This window comes from Asparagus officinalis, unplaced genomic scaffold (assembly GCF_001876935.1).
Source record: "Asparagus officinalis unplaced genomic scaffold, Aspof.V1 AsparagusV1_Un53, whole genome shotgun sequence".
NCBI lineage: Eukaryota > Viridiplantae > Streptophyta > Magnoliopsida > Asparagales > Asparagaceae > Asparagus > Asparagus officinalis.
Window position 1 is genome coordinate 2183 of NW_017972319.1, and position 14077 is coordinate 16259.

Below are 14077 nucleotides of genomic sequence, written 5' to 3' on the forward strand. Positions count from 1 at the left end.
CCCCCAACCCCACCAAAAAAAGAACAATTTCCATTTCATTATGTTTCTCTCCTCCCGCTTTCTTACTTCCAGGGTCGAGTGCCAATGGAATGCAGACGATTGCTGACACCAAATAGTGTGTGGCCTACAAATGATGACACCTTATCTTATTGTTATAAAAATGAGAGGCCCTAAATTTTTAGGGTCAAGTTATGTTGATTTTTCCTGAGAACTTGCTCAGTTTTTTTCCAGTATCACAATCAAATCATTGATTTGAAGAAAAAAAAAAAGGTCCGTAAAAGTCTTTTGCTCCTAATGTCATGCACTTGATTAATGAGACAACACATGTTTATGGTGCATGCATAAAAAATTTTGCATACATAACACCTACACATTATGCATTTTATAATTTTTACTACTTATCACATTCCTCAAATCCAAGGGGTAAGTCATTGATTTCAAAACATAAATTATATATAACTTTTGAGTTAATATTGGATGTAGTATGTATTTCTTAATGTTGAAGGCATTATAGCAATGGGCAAATGTATAGCGTGACAAAGACAAGGCACTTATGCCTCCCCCAAAGATGAGGAGATATCTGTTGAGTGAAGTGTCTCAAAAGATACATCATAAATCCTGAGACAATAAGGGTGACTCTGCGAAGTTTACAAAGTCTTATAGCTCTATGGATAAGTCAACGTGTTATGATTCTGTTTCTGATTAATACATTTTCTGCTGAGTATGTGATTGGTTGACCACAGGTTACCAGAATAAAATATTCAAACTCTAGCTTTGATGTTACACAATAAATGGGTTCTTTCTCTTGTTGTGAGAGGGTTCAGAAAACCTAGTCATTCAAAGAGAATCGATGTTCTAAATATTGGATATGGAGGACTTTATGTTGGACAGAAAGTTGCATATCAAATGACGGATATTGAAAATAAACTGGAGATATTTAATAATATTTAATAAATACCAGTCATATCTGATAATGTCTGTATATTCATACTTGATGCACTAAAGAATGGAGTTGTTGAGAAAGATCGTATCTTTCCAAAACTTTTGCAAAAAGATTTGGCCCCAATTGAACCCTAATTCTTCTTTTTGATTATCTACGTACGCGGATATTTGTTTGGATTTAGACCTGAGCAGAAAGGTAAATCCAAATCAAGCTTTAAAACATGTAACCAAATCCTTATTGCAACATTTCGGCCGAATGTTTTAGGCTCAAAAGTCATGTGATATATTAGGAAAATCATGATATATAGGCCAAAATTTGTCAAATGCGGTAAACAATATTGAGACCATATTAAACAATATTGAGACCATATTGTTTTGTATCAAGCCTTATAAAAGGATATATCGGGCAATATATCGACCATATCAGAATATTTTGCACAAATATTGCCAAAAATGGTAAAGGATATTAAGATGATATTGTTTTGCAGCAAGCTTATGAAGGGGGCCGATATATCGACTATCTCGGGATATTAAAAACAATGACAAGGATAGAACCATTATGTGTCAAAGACATAGTTTATCTGCAAACAAAATTTTGCCTCTGATTAAAGAGAGATTTTAATTATACAAAAGGGGATATAAGATGTGGGACGTGACACCCTGTAAGAGTCACCTGTGCCCGGCTATTAGCCTGTTAGGGATTGCTTATTGATCACTTGAACAAATTGAAACTTAAGTCATAGTCCTCAATGATCTCAATGATTGTGATGATGATGAAGATCAAGGTAATGGCAACAGAAAAGGGAATGTGCATATCAATCTATAGTTATTATGGCTTATAAAGAAGAGATGTCCTTTTCCTTTTGATCTTTGTAGGTAGTAATTAATTTCTATCATATTTGTTGTGTTGTGATGAAAAGTGGAGTTATGTGCTTTCTGCAATCACATTTAGGGGTTATGATTTGTCATCATCTTGGGTGTAACTGACACAGGAACTATATCTCTTTTGTTGTATGACATGCATAGATTATGGATTGTAATCATTGATGAATATATATAGTTTCTTGCATATCTACTTATTTCTTTCATGATGTATCCAATATGCGCCTGTCACTGGTGTTTATTTTTGAATTTTCATATCCCCGAATCTGCAATCATATCGTACTTGTATTTTGCGTTCGTGCTAATACAACCCAAGGGCCTTAGGGTGTGTTTGGCAAACTGAACAAAACTGGGCCAGGACTAGTCCTGGCTCAGTTTTGTACTAAACCAGTTTTCTTTTGGACCAACCCCCCCAAAAAAAAAAAAAATTGGTTTAGTGGTGCTAGTTAGACTAAAGATTGGGTTAGCTTTGGCCTAAAATTTTGACAAACAAAAAACAAGTTAAAATCGGTCCTGGTTCATTCCTAGCCCAATTTTAACTTGTTGCCAAACACACCCTTAAGGTAACCAGACTAGGCTAATTGGTGGAGAGAACAAGTAGCTTATTGGTTACACAATTTAACCTTATTCAACCAAGGGCTAATCTTAAAAAAGTTCAGTAAGTCCAAAAAAGGTCGAGAACGTGGAAAATGATGCCTTCGTAGTAACAATCATTTGCGTCAATGAATGGGCCAAAATTCCATATGGAAATTGCATTTCCATATTTTTCTAAGACTCCAAGCTTCATATCTCATATAAAGTGTAAGATGGGTATTCACATTTCATTTGTTGGCTTCCCTATGATTCCTTTGTATCAGGTCACAAGTTCAACTAAGACAACCTTGAAATTTTGTCATACGAAGCTAAACTAACAGACGTAATAAGGAAGAGAACAAGGATTATTTAAGACAGTCTTCGGCTTGCTGAAAAAGCTAAGGATATCAAATTTTGAACACTCAAAAAGTGGATCACCTTTAAGGACCACTTTCAAACATTCGGACACTAGTAAGTCAGATAATAATGGATATACCACTATCCACTAGTAGGCTGGAGATTTTATGAAAGATATCAATCCCAGGCTACTTTAAGATAAAGGTACATAATTATATTGGTTACTGAAGCAGATTAACTATAGCATCATGGATATATTCATTATTCACGCACATCTCAAAATATAGGTGCATTTTTGCACCGGTTTTTTCCAAAAATTCCCATGATTATCACATCAAGGTGGCAGGGCTTATCACTTGGCATGTCTTTGTAACATAGCTAGAAAATTCCGGATCCAGTTAATTGGAGGTCTTAGAAATTGCTAGGCAGCTTTAGCTTCTGTCCACTTCTGTTCCAGAGCAGCACATGCATCGCCTTCCAGTTGATTTGGATGGGTCCTTCTTAGGAATTGTCTGTTAAGCTGAGACTCACATCCCAGCCAGCTCCTTCAAGATCCTCACTGAACCTCATGTACCGTAGAAATATAGAATTCCTTTCATGGATGATATAATTGGCATACTAGTGTGAATTCTAGATAATAATAAAGGAAACTAAGCAGGATTTCCTTTCAACGGAAGTACCTTCCAGGTAATGATTTCTCAAGGGCCGAAAATGCGACAATATGAGAAAAAGGATACGTCTTGTGCCGATATTCTGAAGCTGAGGCGCTGGATATACTTGGAGAAGATTCTGAATAATGATAGGGTAGTTGTTCAACAATACAGATAATTTGCGTCTTTAATGCTTTAAAACCCACCTTGCATAAGTAGAAGATAGGAGTTTCAGATGTTGGAATGATATCCCTTCACAGCCTGTGAGCCTGTAGGCTTTCTCAGATAGCTCAAACCAAGCCATATTCAAGCAGATCTGAGGATTAAGCAGGTAGATAAAGCTACTAAGTTCACTCAAGTCACTACTGGTCTCTCTTAGCGACAAGGTTACTCTAAGAGCCTTCCTGATCCTCACCCCAAACCCCACCCCTTCCTTTAGGGTCCTAAAATATCAAGAAAAAAAAGTGCCTGCGAGCAATGACAGTAGACAGAAAACTGATTTTGCTTTAATTTTTATTTTTCAATCTCAGCAGGTCATTCTCCCCAATATTATATTCCTTTCCTACTAATCTTCATTCTCTTTTTATTATTTGCCCTCCTGATTGTCTTTGGGCTCTTCTTTTATTATGCTCTTACTCTCCCGATCCTCCCTGACTTCACTTTTTCTTTCATTTATTTTCTTAGCGTAATTAACTTCCATTATCAACGATTCAACTTTAGACACTAAAAAGTCGAGGAACCAAGTTACACTGCCCACTCATCAGTTCAAAAAACTTACCTTGCGACACCTTATTTCCCACTTCATAGGACCCTCATATTGTCATAGATAGAAAACACGAGGTGGTCATTGCGAGGTTTACATCAAACAACCTTTATTTCGTCTAGAGAACTAATGCCGTAGGAACTAACTTTACTGACTTTGACCCGTCAAACATTCAACCACATGTAAAATAAGCACTTAAATTTCAGAAATGAAACATAGAAATGAGAGGTAGGAGAAGAAAGGAGAAGTTTCAAGAAAAGAGTAGATAACATAGAGGAATTAACAGAAGAATAAATAAAGTGAACTGAAAATAGATCGAAGGAGATTCTCAAAAGAAGACAGACAAGAAGACAAATAAGGAAAGTGATGAGATATAAATAGAGAGATGTTGGACGAGGAAAAACTATTAATACACAGCAAAACGCTAAAGGCAATATGCAGACTCAGTTAGCAATCAAAATTTTTATTCACCAAAAAGCTTAATCTTTTGACTGTACCACTTCAATGATCCACATGCAAGGACACTGAATAACCATGCAAAAAATCATATCCAATATTCTCTAGCCTACCTGATCTCTCAGTCAAATTCAAACAAAAGACTGCAAAAATAAGGTAAATAAATTATACCAAATAAATTAGAAAAATCTGCAACCCTGTTAGGATCAAAGTGATATTGTAAGCTTCCAAGGCTTTTCTTCTCCAAGTCTAACACATGAACGCCAATATTGGCTAATGTTGTGCGCAGCGGAAATTTCGGCAGAGTTTCTAATGCACAATAAGAGAGAAAGATCGATAAGAATTCTTGTTTCTCAAAGGGAACAAGAATCTGAAAGCCTAATATCCCATCAAAGTGGGATATTAGCTCTTCCTCTCGTCAGCTCTAGGACTGCGCGTCGAGGGATCCTAATAACTATTACAATGGCCACAAACTCAAACAAACCAATTTTACGTGGTTCGGCAAACTGCCTACGTCCACGGGACAAGGAGGGGGAGATCTACTATTAAAGAGAAAAAGAATACAATGGGTTTACAACTCTCACAATCTAAACCCTCAAATAGGCTCTTTGCTTTTCTTCACAAGAAAAGGTCAGCCTTCAAAAGCCTTTTTCTCTCTTCACAAAACCCTAGGATTTTTCCTCTGTTGCAGCCGCTATTTTTCTTCTCTGCAAGCCGACTTTTTCCTCTGCCTTGCGCTGCCTGCACACCGTCCAAGCCAAAAAGAAAAAAAAAACTCTGCTCACGCCCCAATCAGCCGCCTGCACTTGTTTTTCTCCCCTCTGCCTACTCTTGCACACGGAAACCCTAAGAAACCTTAGGGTATTAATAGTCATGCATAAGCGGGTGGGCCTCTTTTACCCGCTGAACAAACAAAACTCCTGTGACTTGTTTTTCTCGTGTCCGCTGGCCCCACCACAATTCTCCACCTCGGCGAAGTTTTCTCAAAACTGAGCCGATACCGACCAAACCAAATGTCTCACTTGTTGTGTCCAGTACGAAGTGAAACAATTCACGACAACGGACTCAATCCATAACAAGTCGAGAACCCAAATGAGAGTGCAAATACTCTCCAAATATCGGTATCAACTCACCAAAATCGATCTCACCCCATCAAAATTCCAAACCGGCTGCATCTGAAAGACTGCCTACGTATCCTCTTGCCCAAGGAATCAAGCCGAACGTAGTTCACCCAAATGGCCGCAAATGACCTCAATCCAATAGAAGAGTTCGCAACCCTTCTCCAATATCATCAACTCTGCGGCTGATAGCACCTCCAATGGCCTCAAACTGAACTAATCCAAACATCTCCACCTGAGATGAACCAATGGCCATATCCAGACTACATCTATCAGCTGTACTCGAATCAATCAACCTATCATCATCTGCATCCAAAACCAAATGATCTCCAAGCCGTGTCACCTCAGCTGGAATCCCAAATAATGCAGTATGATCTGGAGTAATCTTTACCCAATGTGGAGTAGCATCACTCTCCCCCCGCTGCGATACCTCTAAGGTCTGTCCAAAACTCTCCACCTGCTGAGAGTCAATTGGCTTCCTCATCGAAGCCTCAACCAAAGTGACACTACCAGACCTATCTTCCAATGGAGTTTTACCTCCAATCACAGCAGTTGACAACTCTTTAATAGGATGACCCAAATATGTCAAAGCCTCTGTCCAGAAACTCTTCTGCAAACCATTGCTCGACAACAAACACCGATCCTCCTCCAGCAAGGCACGGTTCTCCGAATTTGCCACCCTATTTAGTTGCCCCAAGATTTCCTTTCTAACGAAGTGTCTCGAAATGCCGTGAGCTCGGCTCCAATACAGAAATAGGTCCATCTTGTACCTCCTACCAAAACCAGAATGGAGTACCTTCACCTCTCTGTCTATCACACATTTCTTCAATCTGTTGGATACTACTAGGACTTTCTCCAAAGGGGATTTGGTTGCAACCCAAACACGCCTAGAACAGTCACCAACAAAGGAAATCAAACGCCTATTACCTCCCAATGATGCCCCCTTGGAAGGCCCCCAAACATCCACGTGAACTCCTCTAGAACGACCCTTTGCCACACTTCACCTCGGTCTTCTTGCTCACATCAACATGTTCACTGGACTTCAAACTGCAGGTCTTTGCACCCTCTTTCAATCTATGCGAGGAATCAATACTGGAATGGCCAAGCCCCAAATGCCGCAGTCTAGTTGAATCAACAGAAGTCGTCAGCTCTCCACCTGCCACTATACCTCCAGTGAAGTAATACAGGTTATTTCTCCTGACGCCCTTCATCAAAATACGAGAGTCTCTCGCAATCTCGAGAACCATGTCCTCAACACGAACATTCAGACCCTCTCCACCCAAAGCTCCAATTGAGATCAAGTTCTTCCTCAAAGAATGAACATATCTCACATCATTTAACTCCCTAACAGTCCCGTCAAATATTTTTATGCGAATTCTTTCTATCCCAAGGATCTAGCATGCACGGTTATCAGCCATGTATACCACACCACTATCCACCAGCTTCTCAAAACTGGAGAACCATTCCCTTCTAGGGCACACATGATAGGTCACACCACTATCCAACATCCATTCAGATTCCTCCGAATAGCTATCTGTAGGACTGATAGAAAGCGAATAAATAGAAGAGTCAGAATTATTACCATCCGATACGATGTTTGCTTCTGATGATGGTTGCTTCCCTTTTCCCTTCTGCTTATTCTTCATCCATTCGTCGAGCTTTGGGCAGTCTTTCTTCCAATGACCAGTCTCCTTGCACCAAGCACACTGATCTTTTCCAATTCTAGACTGTGACTTCCAATTCTTTCGGTTTGGACCCTTCCCTCTTGCGACCAACGCCTCCGCTACCGGCTCAACCGAAGCCTCCTTATCCTTCTTTCGAAGCTGATAATTCACAAGTGCAGCGGTGACCTCACTATACGAAAGTGATGCCTTCCCATTAATCAGAGTAAGAACGAAGGTCTCATATTCCTCGTCGGGCAAGGAACTCAACAACAGCAACGCCTTGTCCTCATCTTCAATCTTGACATCCACATTCGCCAAATCCGCAAGAAGCTTTGTGTAGTGGTTCATGTGATCTCTAATGGAGGTTCCCTTCTTCAACTGGAAACGATAAAGTCTCCTCTTCAAATGCAAGCGATTTTCCACACTCTTGGTCAAATACTTGCTTTCGAGAATCTCCCAAATCTTCTTCGCAGAAGTCTCATTCATCACATCATATTTTAGATCTTGAGTCAAACAAGACCTAATCACACCACACGCCGTTCGATTCATTTTCTTCCAAACCTTCTCTTCAACGTCATCTGGCTTGCCATCTAACTCCAATGTATCCTCCAAATTCTGCGCGTTCAGCGCATCCAAAACCTCGCATCTCCATAATCCAAAATTGTTTGTGCCATTAAATTTCTCAACATCTATCTTCATAGAGTGAATATTCAAACTCTGAATGGTCTTCACGCCAGAAGCACCACCCTCGACACCCGAAGCACCTTCTTTCCCCGACATCTTACGCACCAACGAACGAAGAATAGATCCAAAACTAAAAGATAGAGTCTTTACCAAAAGATCCCACCTTTATCACCAACGAAGCCCTAAACGAGCCTCCAAATTGATCTACTCCTCCAACCAAACCCTAGATCTGGAATCTGGGCTCTGATACCACTTGTTGTGCGCAGCGAAAATTTCGGCAAAATTTCTGGTGCACAATAAGAGAGAAAGATCAATAAGAATTCTTGTTTCTCAAAGGAAACAAGAATCTGAAAGCCTAATATCCCATCAAAGTGGGATATTAGCTCTTCCTCTCGTCAGCTCTAGGACTGCGCGTCGAGGGATCCTAATAACTATTACAATGGCCACAAACTCAAACAAACCAATTTTACGTGGTTCGGCAAACTGCCTACGTCCACGGAGCAAGGAGGGGGAGATCTACTATTAAAGAGAAAAAGAATACAATGGGTTTACAACTCTCACAATCTAAACCCTCAAATAGGCTCCTTGCTTTTCTTCACAAGAAAATGTCAGCCTTCAAAAGCCTTTTTCTCTCTTCACAAAACCCTAGGATTTTTCCTCTGCTGCAGCCGCTATTTTTCTTCTCTGCAAGCCGACTTTTTCCTCTGCCTTGCGCTGCCTGCACACCGCCCAAGCCAAAAAGAAAAAAAAAACTCTGCTCACGCCCCAATCAGCCGCCTGCACTTGTTTTTCTCCCGCACTTGTTTTTCTCCCCTCTGCCTACTCTTGCACACGGAAACCCTAAGAAACCTTAGGGTATTAATAGTCATGCATAAGCGGGTGGGCCTCTTTTACCCGCTGAACAAACAAAACTCCTGTGACTTGTTTTTCTCGTGTCCGCTGGCCCCACCACAATTAAGTTATCCTCCAAGTCTCCCACTTATAGGGAACATACCCACAAGGTTGGAAAACTTTGAAGCAGCTCAAAGATGATGATGAGGCTATGAGTGGGATAAGGTCTGTTGAAGCAAAGAAATACTGAGGCAAAAGCAATTAAGTGGAGACCAATATGGCATGCTGAACTTAAATACAATCTGCAGATGGAAATTCAACACAAACTTTGATGTGTTCCAGGCTTCCAGCTCCTTGGATACATGGGACAGATCAACCAATACACTCCAATGGCCAGAACATGAACAGAGGGATCTGATCTAGAAATGTTAAAGGCATCTGAACTATTATGCGTGGATAAACGAGGGTTTGTGCATGCTCTGGATGTACTTCCTTGTTATCCTTCTTAGTTTTCTCGAAAATGAATGAAACAAGTAAGAAATATCTGCACTATACCACAAGTGCATTGATAATAACTGTTGAAGATAAGACAAAATCTCCAAGATGCACTTTGATAGTGCTTACGACAACATGAAACTTCACTAGAAGCAGAGTATGGCAGTCAATATCCAACATGATTACTAGCAGGCAATAGTCTGAAACTAATGAATCTCTTTAGTAGTGAGCAGTCTGTTAATCATTTGTAAAATCCCCTCCATTGTATCATTGTCATATGGAACCTCAAAGATTAGCTACTTTCTGTGATTTCAACAAAAGAGGACTATAGACAGTTCTTTTTAATCCATATCTGGAGATTCAAGATTCCTTTGCAGCTGAAAATTTATAGCATCTTTTGTGGTTCCAAGGATTCCAGACATCTCCTATTCACGCCAACTTACCTAAATATCCCTTCGCCATATGGCTTTACTGACAAGTTTTATTGGCTTCAGATCAAGTATTTCACTTAGCTTTGAGACAATTAGAACAGAGAACATTCTAATCTAACCTCAGTCAAATGCAAACAAGATTAGAACAGTGACCTTAAACAAATCATATCATGTCCTAAGCAATTATAAAATTAGCATATCAAAGATCTTGAAAAGGGACCATGGTGGTTTTGGAGGCGCTTGTCAATCTTCTATTGCAGGTCGTAAGACATGGAAGCCCAAATCAACTAAGTTGTTTTTCATCATATAGCCTTGTTAACATTTGCTGGCTTCCAGTGAAATATCATGCATTCACCCTATGATCCTTGCATTGAAGTGTAAAACAAACAAGAGGCCTCAGATATTACATATGATCACGTTCGAAAACTTTAAAAAACCTAGCTTCAATACACACAATAATATATATACATATATGTATAAAGATATTAGGTTCAGCAAAATAGTAGTAACTCCCATCAAGCACCCCGCCTCCATTGAGTGAAGCAAATAAATTAATCATGGCTTTTCCCAAATTGGTGCACTTGAAGGCACATAATTTTATGATTCTCCAAGCTAAAATCTTAGAATTGCTTCATCATGTCATGAATGTACCAAAATCTCTACAAATGTCAATGAATAGTAATAAGATCAATAGTCAATAATTCATTAATGGAGTACATAATGTTGGTGTCGCACAAAGCAGTATATAATGTCTGTCCAGTGCCCATTAGTTGTAGAGACTAAACTGATACGGAACGGAGTGGCAATAACATGACATCTCACGATCTCCCTTGAATATTCTAGTAGTCAAGACAGTGGAGCATAATAGGGTGACATCTTATATCACTAAACCATCCCAACGTCCATAAATATGGATAGCAAATGACCCTTTAGATCCCAAATGATCTTAGCCTTTCTACGTAGTTTCAAATGCCGTTTCAACAAAGAATTTAGAAAAAATATAAATTAAATTTTTGTAGACTGTCTGTTCTCAGGATATGGATGTTTATGAATCTTTAGACATGCAGCCAACGGATCTCAGTCAAGTGTAAGTGCTATAAAAAACCCAATCTCTGTCAAGCTCATCTTGTAAGAAAACACGGAACAATTTCAAACAATTTTTAGCACAATCTACACTCTTTTCACATGCTAAATACACTAAACACATATAATGCAATCATGTACTGTACGAAATACATCAGCTATATTCCTATTGCAGAAATAGTATTTTATATAACAAAACAAGAAGGAACCATAATTATTATGAAAAATAATGAGTTTTTTTTTCAAAGACCCTTAAGCATTTGAACAGATATTCACCATTCAAGCTTCAAAGTTCAAGAAGGTGGATATAAGTGCCACCCTTGTATAATAAGGTATAAGAAATGAACTAAAAGATGAATCATTAGCACTAAAAAAGGTAAATATAACTGCTACTGCTGCCTTGTGTATAGTAAGTTATATAGTAACGTATAAGCAATGAACTAAAACATAAAATTCATTAGCACTGAAAGTTTTATATTAAAAGAAACTTCAGCTAATTACTCACATACCAGTTCACATATGAACAAACGATTTAGGATAAATATCCCCTTGAACAACAATCAAAACATTTTAATTACTTGGAAATTTACCAAGGTACATGCTAGGACTCTGTAATCACCCTATTTTTTTCCACACAGTTGAGAGTTAAGATCATTAAACAAGTTTCTCGCTCCTCCACAAAGCTTCCTCCAGGACTACAAACAAATTTCCAGGTTCAAACTGAACTCCTAAAGCAATCAAAAAAGCTGAACATAGTAATGCACAATAAGGACTAGCATATCCTTCCCCCAAGAAGGATGTATTTACGCAAAACCTCTAAATCAATATTTTCCATGACAGAGATCATGCAAAGCCATCTCCCCGCACTATGAAGCATCACTAACATAACTGAAGCACTCCCATGGAAACCATTGTTCAAACGTGACATGGATTAGCCCAATATGAGTGTAATTAAGAAAATATCATAAGCATGCCCAAGTCTTTCAGATAAGAATGACGCTTGACTGTAACCAACTCTAGTAGTAAGAAAAATAAATCGTCAGCAAGCTAAAATAGAATGTATCTTCTACCCTAATACTGAAGATCGTGACACATAACACTAGCAGAACTTACAGAAAACACACGTTTTAAAAGATACAAGCAAAGCCCAAGATGATCAATAGCTAGCCAAAACCATATACAAGCAAGCTTTGCAATTGGATCAAAAAAGAAGCAAAACTTTAACAATTCTAACTTAAAACACTGGCATCATACTTCAGCATTTAATGAAAATAAATTGCATTTCAGACTAATGCTGAAATCAAAGGAAATAATTACCTCGATCTTAAGGAATGTCTTGAAGGATGCACATATAGCTGAATCCCAGATAAATAAGGCACATAATACTGCACAATTGCGTCGTCATTGCCATTCAAAATCAAAGGCACTCCAGCTCCATACGCACTCCACTCCTTAAACGACTCCCAAAGATCTTTGAGATCGAAGTACGGACAGGATTCCCCATAATCCGAGCTCCTCCACCTCCTCACGCTCGTCTAGTGCAGCAAAAACACGAAATTTACCAAAATAATTTTCAAGGCCCCAACTTTCCCCCCATTTCAGCTCTAATTAGCTTACCTTCCGACGGTACTGAACCGGAACCACCGGCGTTGTGGACTCAATAAACCGGTCCAAGTTTCCGGCGGGAGTCGGCGGCGTCGACGGCGGAAGAGACGACGAATTTGAGTTAGAAGACGAGGTCACCGCCAATTTCGAGGACGAATCGATTCGTCCTCTTCCACACGCACCACGTCGATCACCAGACCATTCACAAGCAACACCTTCTAAGGCATGCTGGAGCTGTCTTCGAACTGCAGGAGGATTGTAGAACCGATCGATGCCATGGCCGCGAGCAGAGGAGGAAGCGCCGGAGACGACCATATCGATCGACGATCGGAGAATAAATTAAGGGGATCTGGGTCAAACTTCTAGGGTTTTGGATTGGATTCTTTGAAAAGGGGAGGAATGGGGGGGGACGATGATAATTAGGGTTTTTGATTAGGTGATTTTGGATCTGGGATCGTGCGGGGGTAGTGAGAGAGAGAGAGAGAGACAAAGCCACTGTGATTTTCCGCCTCCCGTTTTTTTTTCAATTTACTTGTTTTATATTAGTTTCGAGAATAAATTTAAAAGTGAAAAGTCGAAGGACTTTTTTTTCCCTCCTGTAAACCTCCTAGGCTCCCTCTTTTATAATTATGTAGAGGATATAAAGCTGCCAGAAAATTATCAGAAAAGGTTATTTAGTACTAAATATGATGAAAGCGAAATTAATATGAATTCAATACGTTATCCTTAGTATAGTTTATGATTGAGAAGAAAATAGGTTTAATGTCCTATTTAGGCTTTTTTTTTTTTTTTTGCTTTTCTAAATTAGGATTATGGATATTAGTCGAACTTGATGGTTAATTACACTATAAGAAAGAGGTCTATTAGCGATGCAAAAATCCATCATAGTAAGAATTAAATATGTCGCTAATGGGCATTAACGGTTGAAAAGTGCTCACTTTCAACAATGAGAAAATGTGATCCTTATTTAAAACTTAACAACGGTATTTATGGTCCATTATTGGTCTAAAATAATAACTATGGAACATAAATCATTGGATTCAAATCCTCTCTACTAACCAAAAAACAAAGTGGAAAGGCCACTATTATATCACAAACCGTAGAATTTCTTAGTGAGTGATTGTGGTTTTTCCTTGAGTGTAAAATTATGAAGATAGTGCAATTCATAAGTATGATGAGTGTTAGATAAGAAATGAATCATAACCACCCGCTATAAAAATCAATGGCTATGATTAATGCAGTGGTCTCTTTACTATTTTTTTGTAATGAAGAAGATTCAATTTCTAGGATATTGATTACAAAGATGACCATCATTAATGTAAAGTCAAAGTTAATTTTAGCATGTCATTTGTTGTTCACTCCATCGTTAATAGATGTTGACGATGAATAATAACCATCATTAATAACAAATTATGGAAAATTGTGTCAATGCCCCAAAAATAAAACATTCATGTGCTGCAGCCCCTCCATTTTTTCCCATGTGATTCAGCCCTAAGAATGTCACATCATGTGTTGCAGCTCTTTTTCATATAATTATCATGTC

The 14077-nt window shown here is 38.8% G+C and overlaps 1 protein-coding gene across 1 annotated transcript in view; it reads right to left on the bottom strand.

Moving 5' to 3' along the window:
• The window catches only part of LOC109827138, a gene marked incomplete at its 3' end in the record, with an annotated part of 15241 nt that extends 2178 nt beyond the window's left edge, over nt 1-13063 (bottom strand). Inside the window, exons 1-2 of the mRNA XM_020394100.1 lie at nt 12547-13063; nt 12247-12464 (exon numbers count right to left, since the gene is read on the bottom strand). Coding sequence (XP_020249689.1) covers nt 12247-12464; nt 12547-12849 — 521 coding nt within the window. The remainder of the gene's footprint in view (nt 1-12246; nt 12465-12546) is intronic.
• Nucleotides 13064-14077: the final 1014 nt, after the last annotated feature.